At 65.2% G+C, this 19,467-nt stretch overlaps 1 protein-coding gene across 1 annotated transcript; it reads right to left on the bottom strand.

Annotated features, from left to right (window-relative positions):
• Positions 1 to 1,363: 1,363 nt before the first annotated feature.
• On the bottom strand, positions 1,364 to 17,487 carry TTLL12 (tubulin tyrosine ligase like 12). The gene is made up of 14 exons (XM_079774259.1): positions 17,247 to 17,487; positions 13,849 to 14,021; positions 11,361 to 11,559; positions 10,463 to 10,622; positions 10,252 to 10,385; positions 7,956 to 8,032; positions 6,616 to 6,732; positions 6,352 to 6,546; positions 5,978 to 6,089; positions 5,171 to 5,322; positions 4,871 to 4,952; positions 3,214 to 3,282; positions 2,609 to 2,747; positions 1,364 to 2,309 (listed from the first exon to the last, which is right to left on the bottom strand). Exons 1-14 carry the CDS (start codon positions 17,421 to 17,423, stop codon positions 2,158 to 2,160), a joined length of 1,938 nt encoding a protein of 645 aa, XP_079630385.1. The 5' UTR covers positions 17,424 to 17,487; the 3' UTR covers positions 1,364 to 2,157.
• Between the last annotated feature and the right edge of the window lie 1,980 nt (positions 17,488 to 19,467).

Raw genomic sequence — 19,467 nt, 5'->3', positions numbered from 1 at the left:
GCAGCACCCGAGGCTGCTGATCTCTCCCGTGACGCACGCAGACCGCTGTGTCCGTTCCCTACACCTGGGTCAGCTCCTCTCCAGCAACATCCCGCCTGCTCAGCCAGACGCCGGGAGGGTGGGCAATTTGCGGCTCCGCCCGCTGCGTCGGCGAGGCTTTTGCTGGTCTTTGCCGCGTGCTCCCCCTTTCTGGCTGTCACAGCCACGGGGCCCGCGGTGGTTTCCACGCCGGCTCAACAGGAAAGCCCACACCGGGCAGGTGTATCGGGTCCTCGGGGCTGCACCCTTTCCCGGAGCCGCTTCCGCGGGTGAGGTCTCGGCTCCCCTCCTGTCCGCTGACCACGAGGACACAGGGCCAGCCGCTCACGCTGCCCAGAGGCTCAGTGGGAGGTCGTCACTTCTGCACCAGCTCCCTGGACCCTCTGGCAGTTTCTTGAGCGGCGAGGGCCCCTGTGATCCCTCATCCCAGGACGAGGAAACAGGGAGGAAGTCCCAGCCCAGCCCTGATGTAAGAGCTCAGAGCTCACGGCCGAGTGCACAGCGGCCTGAGCTCCACACCTGCCCACCACTTCCTGCTCTGAAACGCAGACACTGGGTTAGGGAACCGCTGTGGTCTGAGGGGTGCCTGTCCCCCAAATTCACGTGTTGACATCCTAACCCCCACGTGATGGTATCAGGTGAGGCCTTTGGGGTGATGAGCCCTCTGGGGTGGATCAGTGCCCTAATAGACCCGCAGATCCCTCACCCCTCTGCACGGGAGGACACAGCAAGATGATGTCCATGACCCGGAAGTGAACTCCCAGACACCCATCTGCTGGTCCCTTGATCTCGGGACCCTCCCCCCGCCCCCCTCCAGGACCGTGAGAAAAGCTTCTGTTGTTGAAGCTGCCAGTTTACGGCATTTTGTTACGGCAGCGGAACGGTCTAAGACGGGGACTTGGGCCCTGAGCACCCCAACTTCTCCTCCCGGGTCTCACACCTGGAGAGTTTGGTTGAGCCGGGAGGAGAGCCGCTGGCAGAGCATGCCAGGCCTGTGGCCCCGGGACCCAGACACAGGGAGGCCAGAGCACGAAGGCGCCGAGGGGACAGACGCCAGCCGCTCTCCCGGGAGGAAGCAGGCGCTGTCCCGCCCGCGAGGCCTCCCCTCGGCTCATGGACGGGCCGAGGTCCCGGTCAGCACAGAGGGTGGACAGGCAGATGGGAGGCACGGGATGGTGCCATCTCACTACCAGGACTTCTCTTGGCTTCAGAATGAAACACACACACACACACACACACACACACACACAGCAAAGCAGGCCCCCGCCACTGTCCCGTTAGCTGGGCAGGCGCATTGCGGCTACAGCTGGCATCTGACTCCACATTTCAGAAACGACATTACGAACAAGAACTTTATATTTTCTTCCCATAAACGAAAGAGTAACAATAATCCGACGTCTGACCCTGGACTCTGGTGGAGGATGTATCTGACGCGAAGTTCTCGGTGGAATCATCCCTCGAAGCCGCCCCCTGCCTGTTGCTCTGCTGCACACGCAGGTCCCCTCGCCCAAGCACCACCCACCCTCAGAGAGGGCGACCCCTGCCGTCCAGGGAGGCCAGGGCCGCGGGGAGCAGGACGGCTGCCCTCGCTGGATGGCGAGGCATCAGCAGCTGCCCGGGGGCCACAGGTTTGCTGGTGACGGTTCCGGGGAGTGGGGGGGGGGGAGGGGGAGAATGGGGGTGTGAGAAGGCTGGGTCTGGCAAGCAGGGTCCCCAAGGTGTTCTGGGGACGCCTGCCACACGGGCCGAGGGGAGGCTGGGAGCCTGGCCCCGCTCTGGGGGAGCCAGGACGCCTCAACAGACTGGACGAGAGCCGCTGGCCCTGCTGACGTTTGGGCTCCCACAGGCGTTCCTGGGGACCTTGTTTCTGGGGACACCTCGTCACACTCCCCAGAACCCCTCTCGCTAACGCCCGGGAAACATGGACGCCAGGACCCAAACTCGGCGATGAAGCTGGGGCTGAGCTGAGCAACACAGCAACACCGGACAGGCGGTGGGGGTGCACACAGCGCCGGGTGGGAGCAGGACCTGGCGGCCCGGCCCGGGAGGAGGGGGCTCTGCAGCAGCGGCTCAGAGCCCGGGGCCGGGTCGCCAGGAGCCCGCGCAGGAGGCCGGCGCCTACACCAGGCGGGTGACGTGGCAGCCGCCGGGCTCGTCCAGGAACAAGGTGCTGAAGACGTCGTTGAAGAAGGTGGGGTGGTACCGGCAGGCGCGCTCGCAGTCCGGGTTGAAGTTCACCTCCAGGATCTGGGGCTGCATCACTCGCTGCCCTGGGGGCACACAGCGCAGGCACTCACTCCTGGGAGCTCCCGGGGCTCCGCTCCTCGGCCTGGCCTGGGGCCTCCTCCACGGAAGGACCCGAGGGCCCGGCCCCGACTCTCCTGAGCCTCCAGGAAGCGGGGCGCCCCCCACCCCCGTTTGCTCTCCATCACGCAGGCTGTCGCCCCTGAACGACGGGCCTCCCCAGGCCCAGGTCTCCTGGCCAAGGACGGCCCAGCAGCCCTGGCCAGCGATGCCCCTCTGGACACGGGCTTTGGGTGCGTGAGGGTTTGGGCGGGGGGACCCTCACCGTCTGGACGGCTGTCCCACTTCAGCATGAGGTCGACGGCGTACACGGCCCGGGACGAGGGGTAGTGGCAGAGGCCCCGGGGTGGCGGCTCAGCACACGCCGCCTGGAACAGCTCCGTGAAGGCCCGGAAGATCTCAGCCTGGGGACCAGGCGGCTGGGTCAGGGCTGCCCGAGCGGCTCTCCACGTGGGGTTTGCTGCCCAAGCCCCAGCCCCCAAAGGGCCCGAGTCACCTCCTCCTCCATCCTGTTTCCCCAGGCCTGGCCGAAGCCGCCTCTGCCCACACCTGCCCCCAATCCCGGCACCACCTGCCTGCCTCCTGCCTCGAGCCCCGGCTCCCCCTGCACCACGGTGTGCAGGGCACTGCCACGCTCACCCGGGGACGTGGAGGCCAGCCTGCACCTCCACTGGAGTCCTTGCTGCCCCCTTAGGTTTGCGACTCCTGGGACAGGCAGGGCTGTGGCCGCCGGCTGCCCCAAGGGTGCCCTGAGGTCCCCCCGGTCGCCCTCCACACCTCACCGTCCCTTCCCTGACCTCGGTGGGAGGAGGCAGACCTGCACGTGGCCCACACAGAGGCCCTGGCCCCTCAGCTTCGCTCAGGACTCACCTGGACGCTCCTCCAGGGGAACTCTGGGTACTGCTTCTCAAATTCAGGGATGAACTCGTCGTAGTGCACCTGCGACAGACACAGGGCCCGTCACCGCTGCCCTGCCTCCACGGGGGCCTCGGACTCCCCGTCACCGCTGCCCTGCCTCCACGGGGGCCTCGGACTCTCGCTGGGGCCACAGGTCAGCGCCAGCAGCTTACCCACCCCCCCTCTCGGGGCACAAGGGAGGCAGGAGCCGAGTCTGAACCCTGGACACGCAGATGTACTTCTCGCAGCCTCAGTGTCTTCATCTGTGAAATGGGACGATGCTCCCTGCCCACAGGCTTCCTTTGCAGGGCTGCTGCGGGCCTCACAGGGGCAGTGCCCGCAGGGGGCTCTGCAGGCTGTGAGGTCGGGACGGCGCGCCCCCGCCCGTGCCAGTGCGATGGGGACAGGCCTGGGACCCGTGTCTGCACGGCCCGGGGCAGCAGCTTCTCGGGTTTCTCCCAGAAACGCCCGATGGGCTGCCCACGGGAGCCCGGCGCTCACGCCCCCCGGACACGTGTCCCCACACGGGGCTCCAGAGGAAAACGGGCCCCAGGGTGACACGTGTTCGATGCAGCGGGAAGACAGTTCCCCCAGCAACAACGTCCCACAGCGTCGTGGGGCCCGGTGAGGGCTCAGGCTCCCAGGGACCCGTGGGCGCAGCCCCGGACAGGAAGAGGAACAAGAAGCAACCCCCCTGCTGGGGTGCACGCGGCACCGGCCCTGGGGGCCTCAGGCCTGGCCCAGGGCAGCAGGCTCAGGAGCCGGGAAACCCGGGAATGAGCTCCAGCTGGTGAGCCAGTGAGGGACAGGAATGCCTGCAGCCGCACGGACAATAATGACGAACCCTAAAACCTGCTCAGCAAGAGCAGCGCAGGGGTTTGTTCACGAGGGTGCTGTTTACACAAAAACCTCCATGTGCAAACAGGCGTGTGCCTTGTTTAGGGACGAGCTCATGCTGAACAGACTCAAGACGGGCCTCTCAGCCCGACTGGCGTGGCTCAGCGGCTGAACGTCGACCTGTGAACCAGGCGGTCACGGTTCGATCCCTGGTCAGGGCACATGCCCGGGTCGCAGGGTTGATCCCCAGTGTGGGCCGTGCAGGAGGCAGCTGAGCAATGATTCTCTCATCATTGTCGTTTCAGTCTCCCTCTCCCTCTCCCTTCTCTGAAATCAATAAAAATATATTAAAAAGGAAAAAAAAGAAGTGCCTCCACATTTGGGAGCGGCCCCTGGCGGAGGGAGGAGGCACGGCAGGCCTGTGTGGGGTGGGGGTGGGGTGGGGGTAACCACCGCAGGCGAGGGGGCTTGTGGGATAACGCACCGAGGCTGCGGCCCCTTCCTCCTCCCTCCGCCCGGAGCCGCCTGCTTCCGCCAGGCTGTGCCTACCTGCCCCAGGGGCGCGCTGGCCGACGGGTTTGCTGCACGAACAGAACCGTGAAAGGAGCTTTGCCCTGATGCCCCTTTGCCCCAGGCGCCCGGAGAGTGCGGGGCGTTCAGAGAAACCAGGCAGGGTCACAGGCCAGCGCCCCCTGCCCCCACCCTGCGCGGGACCCTGTGCCCCGCTGCTCCTCACCCCAGTGCTCAGAGGTCTGAATGGAAGCAGGTGGTGCGTCTGGGGGCCCGTGCCTACCTGCTTCAGCACCACTTCCGGGTCGTAGTTCATGACAGTGAAATGTTTCTCGTAGTCGTCCAGGTCGGTGAGGGCGAAGGGCCTGCAGGACCAGCAGGCAGACCTGAGTGGGTCCCGTGGCCCCACAGGGACTCCCCGGAGGTCCGTAAACGTCACCGCGGCCCACAGGTGTGGGTGCCCGTTTTACAAGGAGGCCGACGTCCCTTACGGTGGTGAATGCGGCTCGTGGTGCGCGGACAAGGACTTCCCGTCTGAGGCCCCCCCTGCCCGGCCCCGCCCGCCCGCCAGTCTCTCGGTTACCGGTTGGAGAAGCGCAGCCAGAACACGTCGTACACGAACAACCGGAGGGGCTTGACCGAGCGCAGCAGCACGATGTAGCGGACGTCGAACTTGACCCCCCCCACGTCTTCTCGCAGGAACAAGACAGGACTCTCAATGTACTTGCACACCACCTGCAGGGCACAGTCCAGGCTCACGGGGGTCCCCCAGCACCTCGGCAGGGGAGAGCACCGGTCTCGCTCGCTGAGGGCTCGCGCCTGTGGGACAGCCCAACGCCGCCCCCCACCTGGAGGGACCTGCACCCCGGCTCTCCTTCCTCTGCCCTTCCGGACCCTCGTCCATCCTGGGACGGTTCCCTTCTCTCTCCTTTGTTCACTGGAAGGAAAAGGTCCCACCAGTTCAGCTTTTGGGAACTGAACACACTGTGGTTCCAGCCTGAAACCCACCGGCCCGCATCCCAGGGGGACCTGCAGTGACGGCGCTGGGCCCTCTCCCCTCGCCTCTGCCTTTGCCCGGAGCAAGCTCCGCGCCCTCCAGCGCCCGGCACTGCCGCCAGGCGCCATGCACTGCACCCCTCCGTCCAGGGCCCCAGGGCTCCTGGGCCCGGCCGCCTCCCTCCAACCGTGCGGTCACGCGTGGCGCAGCGTGTGGGGACCCCGAGGTCAGATACACCCAGGACGGCTCTGACCCGGGCTCCCTCCTCTCACCGGACGGCCACGGCCCCTCCCTGCTGGCAGGGCAGGGGAAGGAGTGGGGGTGCTCGACCTGTCCCCCGCCCAGTGGCCACCCAGCCTGTGCACCGAGCGCCCGCGCCCGCGGCGGACCCACCTTGGGGCTGCTCTCGCGGTGCCGGATGACGCTGTGGAGGCTCCTGGTGATGTGGGTGTCCAGGCTGCGAGCCAGGTTCCAGGGCTTGCAGATCCAGTGGTTGTCCTCGCCCCTGGGAGCAGAAGGGAGGCTGGGCTGCGCCCGGGGCCCCCTCCCAGGCAACGGCCCCGGGACCTGGGGAGAGAGGGACACCCAGGCCCCCTCCCAGCCCTCCCCGCCCCCCCGCCCGGGGCTGAGGGAGGCCACGTCACCGCAGAGGTCAGAGGCGGGGCCTTGGGGATCAGGAGGCGAGGCCTGGACCCTGCACAGCGGAGGGTCTCGGCCAGGCCCCCGGGACGGCGGGTGGGGCCCCCGGGACGAGGGTGGGGGCTCACCGCCTCTCCCGCTGCTGGAAGCAGCTGACGAACTGGGGCAGCTCGGTGCGCAGGTTGAAGGTGCGGGGCAGCCAGGCCGGGCCCTCGGGGCCCCCCGCCCGGCGTGCGATGGAGGCCAGGCAGTCCTTCACGGTCAGCAGGCTCTCGCAGGGGAACTGGTTCAGCAGCACGTGCGGCCTCTCCTGGCTGAGCCGCCTGCGGAGAGGGGGGACCGGCTCAGGGGCTGGGGGGTGGGGGCGGCCCGGGGCCTGGAGGGGGCCTCACCTGTAGTCCTTGAAGTGTGAGAAGTTGTAGAGGATGTCGGCGTCCGCCTCGCTCTGCGTGAAGGTGAAGCGGGGGTGCGTGAGGTGGCCGAGCACCTGCTGCACGTCCGTGTGGACCCTGCAGGGAGAGGGCTGGTCAGGCGGCAGGGGCTCCTCGGACCCTGACAGCCCGCTCTCGCACCTGGAAGGGGCCGCCTTGTTAGGGTGAAGCGGGGTAACCCCAGGGGTGCACCAATACGGCTCTTCCCTCCGCGGACACACAGGCACCGGTCAACACTCCGCTGCCCACAGGCTCACCAGGAGCCTGACCCTTAGAGAAGCCGGTGCCCCAGGGGAGCGTGCTGCTCAGGCCCGTGCCCCGGACAAGGCCTCCTCCCACACCGGTGCTCGCTGTGCCCGCCTTGCCTGGCCCCGGGCAGAGGTGTGGCCAGGACCTGGGCGCCTGTCTGCTGGGGTTGAGGTGGAGGCAGGAGGCCTGCCTGGGAGGGGCTCCGGGAGGAGAGAGGAGCGGGGCGGGGCTGCTGGCAGGACCGGGGCAGGGAGCAGCTCAGGGAGGTGGAGGGGTGCTGGGCAGTGGGCCTCGGGAGAGGGGACGAGGGCCGGGCAGCGGGAGGAACCCCCAGGACCGGCGGACGGGGTGAGGGGAGGTGCCGCTTTCTGGCTAGACCAGGTCTGGGCAGCTGGAGGGGCCCCACTGGAGGCAGAGGCCAGTCCCCGCCCAGCGGGACCCGCCTGGCGCCTGTCCTCAGGGCGGGTGGAGCTCTGCACCCCACTTCCTCATCTGTAGAATGGAGCATCCGCGGCTCCGGGGCCGGCTGGGGCCTGCTGCCTGGCCTCATGTCACCCCCAGCCCACACCTGAGGACGGGGCGCAGCCCCTGGCCGCCAGCTGCCCTCCGAGGTGCCCAGCACGGCTCCCAGCCCTTGGGGCCTGGCTGTTTGCTCCGGGACCAGAACACACACCGAGAACCTGGGCGCGCACAGCAGTCCCGCGTGGAGCAGTCGGCACACGACACTCTGTGCCTTAGGACAGAGCGGGGGCGGACCCGGCTCCGGGGTCCTCCGCCTGCCTCCAGCGCACTCACAGCCGAGTCCTGTCCTTCGAGGTGACTCTAAACTCTCCCTCCAGGGCCCGCTCACCCCTCACTGCCTGTAGCATTCTGTGACCCTAAGAACCCCACTTCTGGCATCTCAGTCACTGCGGGGCCTCAAGACAGCGGGCCTAGGAGCGCCTCGCTGAGCGGGTGCTGTTGTGGGAGCCGTGGAACTGGGGGTGGGGTGGGGGGGGTCTGTGTGAGCGCAACGGGACCGGGAAGTCTGGCTGGAAGCGGAGGGCACGCACTTGAAGACGTGGCCGCTGGGACGCACCGCCGGGTCGATGGCCAGTGGCAGCTTCTCCTTGTTCTCCTCCAAAATGGCCTGGAAGGAGAGACACGGGAGGTGGAGACGGGCCTTCGAGAAAGGAAGCCACGAGCCCCGCCTCCCCATCCCGGCTCCCCAGGGCTTAGGACCTGGGGCACACCCAGCCCGCACGTGGAGCCTTTCCCCAGAGCTTCCGCGCCCCTCCTGCGCCCCCCCCCCCCCCCCGGCCTGGGGGTCTGGGCTCCAGGCCCCGCAGCTGCTGGACAGCCCGTTTCTCAATCCACCTCCACACCCAGCGGCAGGTGCCCAGCCTGCCCGGAGGGTGCTCCCAGCCTGAGCAGCGAGGTGGCCTAGGACACGCCCCCCGACTCTGACCTCCCTCAGAAGGGCTTCATTCGCCTTCCCCTGTGTGTGGGCTGAATGAGCTGCTTTTAACCAACAGGAAGTGGAACAACATTGTGCAAGTTCACCCAAGGCCTGGGGCTTCCTCCCTTCTCCTGGGTCACCTGCTCTGAGCGCAGCGAGCCTCCACCCCGAGAGGACACGTGGAGGCCCGAGGCCTCCTGCCAGCAGCCACGCCTCGCCGGCGTGGAAGCAGGTCTCCGCGCCCAGGCCTCCGGAGGCGGCTCTGGCGGGCGCCTGGCTGTGCCTCCCGGCAGACGGTGTGGGATGATACGTGTCTGCCGTTGGAAGCTGGAGCGGCTTGCTCCCCGGCGATAACTAACTAAGCAGGCGACCAGGCCTAGAGCACAGCCGCAGCCAGATGGGGCCGACGTGGTCAAACCACCAGCACGGTTCAGGGCTGGGCCTCATCCCTCTTCCTGGCCAGTAGAGGGCGACCCAAGGAAAAAAGACATTTTAATTCACGTCCCTCTAACAAACAACACTGAGATCAGGAAGTCTTGCCCGGCCGGCGTGGCTCAGTGGTTGAGCGTGGACCTGTGAACCAGGAGGTCACGGCTCCATTCCGGGTCAGGGCACAGGCCCGGGTTGTGGGCTTGATCCCCAGTGGGGGGCGTGCAGGAGGCAGCCGATCAATGATTCTCTCTCATCATTGATGTTTCCCTCTCTCCCCCTCTTCCTCTCTGAAATCAATAAACATATTTTAAAAAAGGATCGGACAGCCTTTGTCCCTCAGCCATTCTTAAGCCTCACTCCTTTGTTTTCACTCACGTTTCAAAGGTTTACTAAGCACCTACTAGGCGCATGCACCGTACGAGCCTCCGAAACACCTCTGAACCGAGAAGGGTGGCACGGAGTCTTGGGCCTGGCTAGTTCCATCACCACTGGTGATAACCCAGAATTCTCGGGCAAAGTGCCAACAGGACCCCGCTGCACCCCGCCTGCCAATCAGCAGCACCCAGAGCCGCCAGCACCACACGGCACTTTCCACAGTAACCCCAGGGGACGTGTTCCCTCCTCCCCACAGCCCGAGGCGTTCCGTGAGCGGCTGCGTGCTGGGGGACAAGGCGGCTTCAAGACGGGGGGAAGCGAGGCAGAGGCGTGTGGCCTCTGCTCGGAAGCCATCAGGTCCCCTTGGTTTTGGACTGTGTGACCTTTGGCAAGTTACTTAACCTCTCTGTACCTCAGTTTCCTCATCCTCAGTACAACGAAGGCAAAAACAGGACTGTTGGTCCCATTGTTGTAAGGACCACAGTAGAGGGCGCCCCTGAACGGCTGAGCACAGGCTCCCTCGTTGCCCGGTTTCCCACGGGGACCAGCTGACAGCAGGCAGTGGCAGCAGACCAGAGGGCGGGGGAGGGGAGGGGCCGGCGCTAAGCCCTGCCCGGCTCTGTTCCCACAGGCCCCACGCCCCCCTCCCCCTCCAGGCCTCACTAACCCCGGCTCCCCGAGCTGGCCCCCACGTGCTGGGCCCTGCACTGAGCTCACCACCAGGCCGGCACCTGTGAGGGCCGGTGTGTCCCGGCGGCCCTGACCGAGAGGCCGTGCAGACTGAAGCACCTTTGCCGCCCTCGCAGGGACAGCTCCTTATCGGGGCTCCCGCACCCGCAGCTGTGTGCGCTGCACGGCGTCTGAATGCAGCGTCTCCCTGTGCCCGGGGAGGGTGGGGTCAGGAGATGCGGGAACGAAGACGGGGCAGAGCATCCAAGCGGTGCAGCCACGGGCCTGAGCTCCGAGCCCCTTGTCTCTCAGACGCTCCCCCTCTTCCCCTCCCCACGGCAGCTGGTGCCACTCAGTAACATCTGGCGATGGGTGGAGGGGGCTCCTGGACCTCCAGGCAAAGGCCCAGGGCAGGAAGGCGGGGGAGGTCGCACCTGGTAGTACTCGGCGGGGGGCTCGGGCGTGCGGGAGCTGACGTCCAGCAGGTCGGAGGGCGCCCAGGGCAGCAGCATGCACCTCCGGACCAGCGGGTCTGTCTCTCCGTAGGCAAAGTCCCGGGTCACCTCCTCTGCAGCGAGACATGCGGGCCCATCAGGGGTGGCAGGGGACGGCCTGGCCACCTCCGAGGGCGGGCGTCTGACTTACCGCCCGTGTCCAGGTCCCGCAGGGGCCAGAGCAGCGTGTAGGCCACCTGCTGGGGCATGTAGAAGAAGGGCGCCGTGGCGAAGCTGGGCACGTCTGCGTGCTGGATGCGCGAGCCGAACTCGTCCATGATGTACCACACCGGCACCTTCTCCTCGGCCGTCTGTGGGCAGAGACACGGCCCTCGTCCACGGCCCACCACCCGCCCCTCCCGCCCACCCACACACCCGGCACCCACCACCAGCGCTCTGAGCGCGGAGCGGCTGTCACAGACCCCCGGCCCCTGGACACAGGGTCTCCGGGACGTGGCCCGGCCTGGCAGACCAGGACACAGGCCGAGACGGGGTGACTGCTGTGTGCTGAAGGCGCGTGGAGACAAGGCGTGGATGTGTGAGGTCTTGTGTGTCTGACCAGGGCTGGGGGGAGGGGGCAGACGGGAGACTTGTCGTTCAGGGGAGGCGACATCGAAGCTGAGATCCTGAGAAACAACTTGCTCTTCCCAACCTACACGTGGTGAGGGCTGGAGCCCAAGGGTGAGCGGGGGCCAGGGTGCCGGCAGCCGAGGACACGTGCCAACAGGACTCAACTCGTCTCCCGAAGGCGCCAGGAAAGAGGCAGCCCAAGGGTAGGGGTCTGAGCGGGGCGTGCCCCGTGAGCTTAAATCCACGCAGACACCGGGGTCCTGGTATTGGCTGGTGCGGGGCAGTAACAGGCCCACGATGAAGCCGCGGGGGAAGGGGCGCTTGCTCACGGTGGGGTGGAGGCTCACGGTGGGGTGGAGGCTCACGGTGGGGTGGAGGCCGGCTGGGTCCAGGCTCCTGGCCGCCCACCCGCCCCGATCACCTGGGCAGTGAAGGCCCACGTCGTGTCCGCCCTCTGCCCCTCCCCCCCGCGCACTCACCCCGTGGGACAGCTGGTAGGTCTGGTTGAACTTCCACATCTCCTCCAGCACCTGGTCCACGGCCTCGGCGCTGGGCAGCTCCCCGTGGAACTCGACGCCCATCAGGTTGGCCATGCGGTGCAGCAGCCCCGGGATCTGCTGCAGCTGCTGGCGGGCGTGCTCCACGCGGCACGTCCAGGCGTGGTCGATGAGGAAGATGCTGCAGGCACAGGCCACGGGGTGAGGCTGCCACGCGCGCACCGCGAGAAGGGAAGCAGCAGGGGACGGGAGGAGGAGCGGCCGGGGCTGTGGCCTGGACCTGCGCTCCACCGACCGCTCGCGGTGCGGCCGGGGCACATGCCTCCACCCGTTCCTGAACCAGGACAACAGGGGCCTACGTCCCCCCCCCCCCCCCCCGGCCGATGGAGCAGCAGGAGACGGAGCAGAGTGCTGACTGCGCGCTGGGATTATCACAGCGACCACCCTGACAGGGAGTGCGGCCCCTCGCCGCGCAGCAAACGCACAGGCTGGGCGGCCGGAGCGGGTGGGCGCTCGAAGGAGCCGCCACGCGGAGCTCATCACGCTCGCCGGCCCTCTGGGCACCCCCTGGGAAGCACCACGGCCTTCTTTCGGGCGAGGCCGCAGGTCCCCACACGTAAGGACGCCGCAGCCCACACCCTGGTTTCCCTGGAGGGGCCTGGGGCGGGGGAGCTGCAGGGCGCCCGTACAGCGTGGAGGGGCTGAGGCCGAGGCCATGCCCGCCCTCCTGCTCCAGGACAGGGCTGCCAGACACCGACCCCACACCAACAGGTGAACGGGCCTGGCATGCTCCCTGGCTAAATGACCGGGACGGCTGATGTGCCAGGTCTCAGGCTGGCTGGCAGGCTCGGCAGTCTTGACTCTGAGCTCGCACAGCCGGCCGGCCTTCCGCAGCCTCGGCTTCAGCAACCTCAAGCTGAACATCTGCAGCCCGCCGCGGGGTCGCCGTGCTGTGTGGTCAGGCCTACGGGGGGCATCTGTACGGAACATGTGCCGACACTTTGACCACGGTTCCCTAAACCACAGAGCACAACAGCTTACACACGTTAGGTTGCAGTCGGTGTTATAAGTAACCCAGAGATGATTCCACACACACAGGGTGTGGTAGGTTCCAGGCAAACACAGGGTGGATAAAAGTGCGGTTACAGCTGTTCGCAGGGAAAGCAATACAGTAACTAATCAATAACAATAAGCTGCTTCACGTACTTCCAGCTGCAGACCTGATCCTCCCCGCCCTGTGCTACGCCCTTTATCCAGGGCACGTGAGCAGCCGGGGGTTTGGCATCTGAGCGGGTCCTGGGACCTTCCCCATGGACATGAAGACTGTTACTCTGGATCCCCTAAAGCAGTGGTCGGCAAACTGCGGCTCGAGAGCCACATGCGGCTCTTTGGCCCCTTGAGTGTGGCTCTTCCACAAAATACCACGTGCAGGCGCACACGTACAGTGCGATTGAAACTTCGTGGCCCATGCGCAGAAGCCGGTTTTCGGCCTGGGTGAGTCTATTTTGAAGAAGTGGTTCTAACGCCGAGCCACACTCAAGGGGCCAAAGAGGCGCATGTGGCTCGAGCCGCGGTTTGCCGACCACTGCTCTAAAGCAAGGGACGGTGCGTCCTGCCCTCCTGCTTGGAGTTCATGACCACGTGGCGCAGTGCACAGCTCCCTGAGGTACCACGTGCCCACAGGCGGGAACGGAGCAGGCGCAGGTGGAGGCTGGCAGCGCTGAGCTCCGTGGGGAAAAGGGCCGGGAGCGTCTGCATCAGAGCGGGCGGCGGCGGTGCTGGGGCTGCAATGACCTGGGTGGCCACTCCCACCGCCTCGGGCTGGCGGACGCGGCAGCCCCCTCCCTGAAGAGCCTCGGACACGGGGCCTGACGACTCAGAGGCCAACAGGGCTCTCCCTCCAGGTGCCAGCGAAGTCCGGCAGAGGGACCTGCAGGCCTGTCCTGGCTGGCGGCCCCTGGGAAGCAGGGAGCTGGGGTCCGGTCTGAGCTCTGCCCTGTCCACCCTGTAGCCCCGGACAAGGCCCGCCCTGCTCTGGGCTCGGTGTCCTCACCTTCGGACTCAACCAGACCACACTCCTCAGTCCTGGGGACAAAGCCCCAGAGAACATGCTGGGTCCCAGGCGCCACCGGAGATGCAGATTCCGGAGACGGGGAGAGGCCAGGCGTCCTCGTAAAAGCGGGGTCCCCCACTAAGACTGCAATGGGTTTGACACCCACACTCCACAGCTACGGGCCCTGGAGAAGTCCTTCCCGCCTCCTCATCAGCAAAACCAGAACTCATCCCCTCTGTGCGACCACTGTGGCCGGTGTGCCACGGAGGCTGCGCTCAGGAACACGACCCACAGGGGGCGCCACCAGTACCAGGGCCGCCGCAGCGGCGACCACAGGAGCCCCCGGCCTTGGGGAGACCTCTGAAAGGAAGCGGGCCCCGGCAGCCACACGCGGTGGCGGCGTCCACCCAGGCCTACCTGTTGGGGTCGGCCGCCTGGAGTCCGTTCTCGTTGGTCACGATGACCTTGTAGCAGAGCTCGCTGCCCGGGTTGGGCTTCTTCTTGTGCGCTTCCCGTGCGGCCTCGTCCTCACTCTCCTCCTCCACCTCCTCCACCTGCATGATCCCGAACATCTCCCCGGCGTCGAACACCTGGGACCACAGCGCGAGCGTCAGGGGGACGCCCAGCCCCGGACCCTCCCCACGGCCGGACTTCGGCTCCCGGCCTCCAGGTCAAACCAAACCCCTCAGGAGAAGCAGGACCTACGGATCGCCATCTACCCATTTCACAGGTGGGGAAACTGAGGCTCCTAAAGAGAGCAGTCAGAACTGGGACCCAGCCTACCCCGCAGGACCATGCTTAGAAGCGGGCCTGCAGGAACGTGTCCGAATCCTGTCTACTCCGGCCCCTGCTGCACAGGGAAAACGAGTCGCGAGGCAGTGTGTGCGTGTGTGTGTGTGGCTCCGGTCACACTGGAAGCAAATGAAGGTCAAGATCTTGGGATCTCACCCCAATTTTGTTCTCAGCAGAGGAACTCATCAAGCAGCTGAGAAAACCCAGAGGGAAACAGGTGTCCGAGCCTCCTGTGGCCACCGCACCAGCCCCCCCTCCCCCCCCAGCAGCAGTCAGGCCCGCAGGAAGCGTGACCTGGGGTCGGGGCTGGTCTCCTGAGGTCCGGGCCAGGAAGATAAAGGCCTTGGTCCCCGAGTTCCCCTGGCAAAGGACAACTGCTAGCCACGTGCAGCGGGTGAAGAGGAGTCAGCCCCTGCGCTCTGGAGCCGGACTACGTGACCTTGAACGAGACAATGAGCCACGCCGCGCCTCAGTTTCCCCATCCATCCATTGGCATGTTAGGACCCACCTCAGAGGGCTGTTGGGAGGATTCATGATGAACACAAAGAGCCAGACCCTGAGCCCAGCAAGTGCTCCGAGCACCTGCTCCCAGCATTCCACTTCCGAGGCCCGGCACCGGGTACCATCGCCTTCCAGGACAGCTTTGCCGGCCAGGCCAACACAACGGTGCACAGGAGCCCCTGGCACACAGCAGGGCCTCGGCAAAGGCCAACTCTCCCGAAAACCCATTTCTCACCATTATTTAAAAAGGATGAAAAATCCCCCCAGCAGGCGGAACGCTGCAGCCACCGGGCACAGGCACCTCGGGCGTGAGGGTGAGCACTCAGGGTCCTGCCCAGGGAGCTAGGCCAGTGGCAGAGGGAAGTGGGGCTGGGCCGTTTGAGGACCGGGAAAGGGGTGCCGGGCCTGGAGGGCTCGGGAAGATTTCACGGAGGAGACAGTAAAGGCCAGGGTGCACAGTGGGGGCAGTCAGAAGCCAGGGTGCACAGTGGGGGCAGCCTGAGGCCTGGGGGCAGAGGGCGTCCTCAGGGCTGGCTTCTCCCGGGCTGTGGGGTGGGCGTGACCAGTCCCTCCACGGTGGAAGGGCTGAAATTTGTTTTCATTTTAAACACTTCCCCAGCCTTTCCAAGGGACCTTTCTTTCGAGGCCAGGCGCCAGGGTCAGCGCCTTGCGGATGGAACTGGGGGACCCCATCCCTGCGGGCAGGTGCCTGTGCCGCTGGGGTGTGCCCTCCCGTCTGGGTTCAAGCAGCGGGCGCCCCTGAAACAACGACTGCAGGGTGGGTCAGGCAAAGCCGTGACTCACCGCTCGGCCCATCGCTGAGTGGCAGCGAGGCCACGGAAAAACACCGGGTCAGAGCAGGGCGGAGGGGGCACTGGAGGCAACTTATCTCACGCCTTCCTGGCCCTCCCTGCCGATCTCCAAGGTGTGTGTGTGTTTAAAGGGTGCTTTATGGATATGAGAGAGGAAGGGGGAGAGACAGACATGGATGTGAGAAACATGGATTGGCTGCCTCCCATACTCGCCCAGACTGGGCATCAATCCATAACCTAGGTGCGTGCGCCGACTGGGAATCAAACCCACACCTCCTGTGGTGGAGGGGAGGACGCTCGGACCAGCGGAGCCACCCGGCCAGGCAGGACTCGGGTGTCTAGGTGGAGGACCCGCTGGGTGAGTGACTTGCCCAGGTCAGAGCTTACCGCCCAGGGAGGCTGGCTGGGCTGGAGCAGTGAGGACCTTTTACCCTAACAAACTGCTGGGGTCCCCTCCCAAGGGGTCCCCTCCCACCCCAGGGCAAGTGCTCAGGAAATGCAGGCGGAATTGAGGGCACGTCATTGGGGAGGGGGGAGTGGGGGGGACGTTCACTGTTACAAAAGATAGGTATGCACTGGCTGCGGTTGGCACTGTATCTTTGAGCAGGAAGGTACTTGGTCCAACCCCAACGTTGCAGACACAGAGACTGAGAGGGGATAGTCCAGGCTCGGGGACACCCGTTGTCTGGCTCTGGAGCTCCCCTCATCACTCACACGGCTCAGTCTGCCTCAGCCCCAGGGGGCAGCCCCCTGAGAAGGGGCCTGATTCCAGCTAAGAAGGACCCACTAGCCATCTTCAGCATTGGGCCAACTACCCCAAACCAGGGGCCACCCCTTAGCTAAGACCCCCGCCCCCCTTGGAGGCCCAGGCCAGAGCAGCTGGTGAGCAGAAAGGAGCTGTCCCCACAAAATGGGAGAACCTACACATATCTAGGCCTTTTTCATTTTCCTTGAGGTTTGTCCTCCAACTCCCAGACTGTTTTCTTTAATCTGCAAAATGAGGGCGAGTCAGGCTCCAGTCAAATGAGGAACATGAAAACATTTTATGACCGAGAATTAAAGCCACACACATTCACGGGGCTCCTGTTCGCCCAGAGGGAGGCAGTGGCCGAAAGCTTCCAGTTCTGACACACTTTGGGAGAGTCACTTCCTCTTTCCCCGCCTCAGTTTTCTCAGCTGTATAATGGGGGTAATGCCTCTTCCTCCTCCCGGGCCGCTCTGGGCGTGGGGGCGGCGCAGTCAGCTCAGGGCCTGGCACCCGCCAGGAGCCAGGCTTCCTTCTAGTTCCAGGTTCCGCGCGGCCCTGGCAGCCCCCGGTGCTGGCAGGACCGGCCCCAGGTACAGGCCCCGCTTTGGGCGGCCCCCAAACTGCCAGGGACGCAAAGTCTAAGTCGGTCATCACGGGACTCGTGGCTCTTCTCTGCCAGCTTCTCCGGCCTCGTCCATCCACACCGCCCCCAACTCCCCGAGACCCGCCCGGCGGGGCCCACCACGACCCCCGACACACACACACACACACATAAACACACACACACACACACCCCTCCGCACGTGTCCAGCCCTTCCCCGGCGGACCCAGCCCGCTCCCGGCCGCCAAACTCCAGCGGTTCCCCGCCGAGGGCCGGCCCGCAGACCGCACCCTTCCCGGTGCGAGGGCCCAGGGCCCGCGCCCCCGGCGCCTCGACCTCCCCGCGTCGCCCCGGCCCGCACCTCGTGCTCCAGCTTGTGCAGGAGGCGGCCCCAGTACCGCTCGGGGACCCCCGACGCGCGCAGCGCCGGGCCGTGCAGCGCCGCGAACTCGGCCCGCGCGCCCTCCTCGGGGTCCGGGCCCTGCTCTGAGCTCGGCGCCGGCTCCGGCATCGGCACCGGCCCCGCGTCCGCCTCCATGGCGCCTCCGCCAGCGCCAAACCCAGAGCCGCCGCAGCCCGCGGGCCCAGCCCTCCCACTTGGCCCGCCCGCCAGCGCCGCCCCGCCCACCGCAGGGCGCCCGCCTCCCCCGCCGGGGCGCCCTACTCCGCCCTCCGCGGCCCCGCCCCTCCGGGCTCCCCCCCCCCCCCGCGGCCACGCCCACCGCCGGAGCGCACGCTGCGGGCAGCCCGGGCGCCCGGCGCGAGGGGCGGGACCCGGGACCGAGAGCCCAGCCGCCCGAGGGGCGCGTGCGCGAGTGCGCGTGCGCGTGGCGTGGGCCCGCGAGGGCGGGGCGAGTGGGTGGCTCGGCGTGCCGGGCTGTGCGCACGCGTGCCTGGGGGGCGGTGCTTCCTCTCTCCCACGTGGCTGCCCCGCGGGATGCCGGGAGCGGTGGGAACCGGAAGAGACTCCGAGTGCCCGAAGGAGAAACTGAGGCCAGAGCCGCGTGTGGCCAGGCTGGTGCCTGCAGAGCCACCGCCGGCCCTCGGAGGGGCGGGGCTCCCGGTCCCCAAGTTTCACCGCATTCAGGTTGCGGAGTGGGGCCTTTCAGCGCCCTCACATTTGGACCGGAGTGCTCACGTGTGCCGTTAAAGCGGGGGGCGGGGGGTCTTACAAGTGGAGGCGTTGCCCAAGCATTTCAAGGTGTGCTTACAGAACTTGGAAACCATTCTTGGGACATTTCAGTTTCCCCAGTTCTGTTGCTTCTGTGGGGGTTCCGATGGAGCCACCCCAAGATGAGCCCAGGGCCATGCGGGTTATTAGTTCAAGGCGACTGAGTCCTGTGCCCTGAAGAGAAACTTCTGTCCCCCCGCGGCCCCCCCCCCCCCCCCCCGCCATTATCTAGAGGAGTTTGAGTCAGGCCCTGCCCAAAAGAGATCATTGCAGATAGCCTTCGGAAACCTGTCTATTGGCAGGGAGGCTGATTGCTGAACAGCTGCTCTTAGGGACCTGCAGCCCTGAAGCCCCCAGGCAGCTTCCCTCACCCCCAGCTCGGAATGCCACATGCACCCATCTCCCCTTCCTGTCTCTGAACCTCTGGTGTAAGTGGGGGTCTCTGACTCATGCACTCGGGGGTCCCATGCGAATGTATTGAATTTGGTTATTTTTCTTGCTCGTCTGCCTCCTGCCTGTTTGATTGTGAGACCAGTGAGACCAAGTTGCTTCTCCCCTCACTTCCACAGAGATGCTTCCTGTTGCAACTTTGTAACGATTGCATTTCGCTAAAAGGCTCCAAGGCTGACGCTTGTGGGTTTTTTGGTGCTTTGGTTGGTGAATACCAGTACTTCGTTTTAAACTGAATTTAAGCAAAATGTGCCAGTTCAGAGGACCTGTTCGATGTGGCTAGGACACTTAAGTTGGTTTGTAAAGGCTTAAACTTCCAAACTCCAGCTGGTGAGGGGCATAGAGAAAAACATTACTGCCCTGCGGAAGGTTTTTTTTTTTAATCTAACATCAGCTTTGTCACAAAATGTTTGTGGTTCAATTACTCCATGAAAAACATACTTGAAGTCCTGGTCGGCGTGGCTCGGTTGGAGAGTTTTCCAGTGCACCAAAGGGTGGAGGGTTTGATTCCTGATCAAGGCACATACTCAGGTTTCAGATTTGATCCTGGGTTGGGGCACGTAATGGAGGCAACCAATTGATGTTGCGCCCTCTCTCTCTCTCTCTCATTCCCTCTTCTTTCCTCTCTAAAAAACCCCAATAAGAATGTATCCTCAGGTGAGGGTTGAAAAAAAATACTTGTAAAATTTTGACAACTATGATTTTTAATTCAATCGGTATAATTTCACAGCTTGTTTGGATGAAATTATTAACCACATCCAGTTCCAAGTGCCTTTCTGCTCCTTGGGGTAATGAATTTACCAAGAATGTTAGTCTCTCTATGCTGGGCCACATCCAATTTTATATGAGTACTGGTGGCCTGGTGCATGGACTTGTGCACATTGAAAGGAAATTAATTAGAAGAAATATTTTAATACTGCTATTCGCCCTTTATAATAGAAGTGTCAACCAAATTCACGAT

The sequence above is a fragment of the Cnephaeus nilssonii genome (assembly GCF_951640355.1).
Source record: "Cnephaeus nilssonii genome assembly, chromosome: 6".
In the NCBI taxonomy this organism is placed as follows: domain Eukaryota; kingdom Metazoa; phylum Chordata; class Mammalia; order Chiroptera; family Vespertilionidae; genus Cnephaeus; species Cnephaeus nilssonii.
Note: the sequence above shows the minus strand (reverse complement) of the source record. Positions and strands in the feature narration are given on the sequence as shown.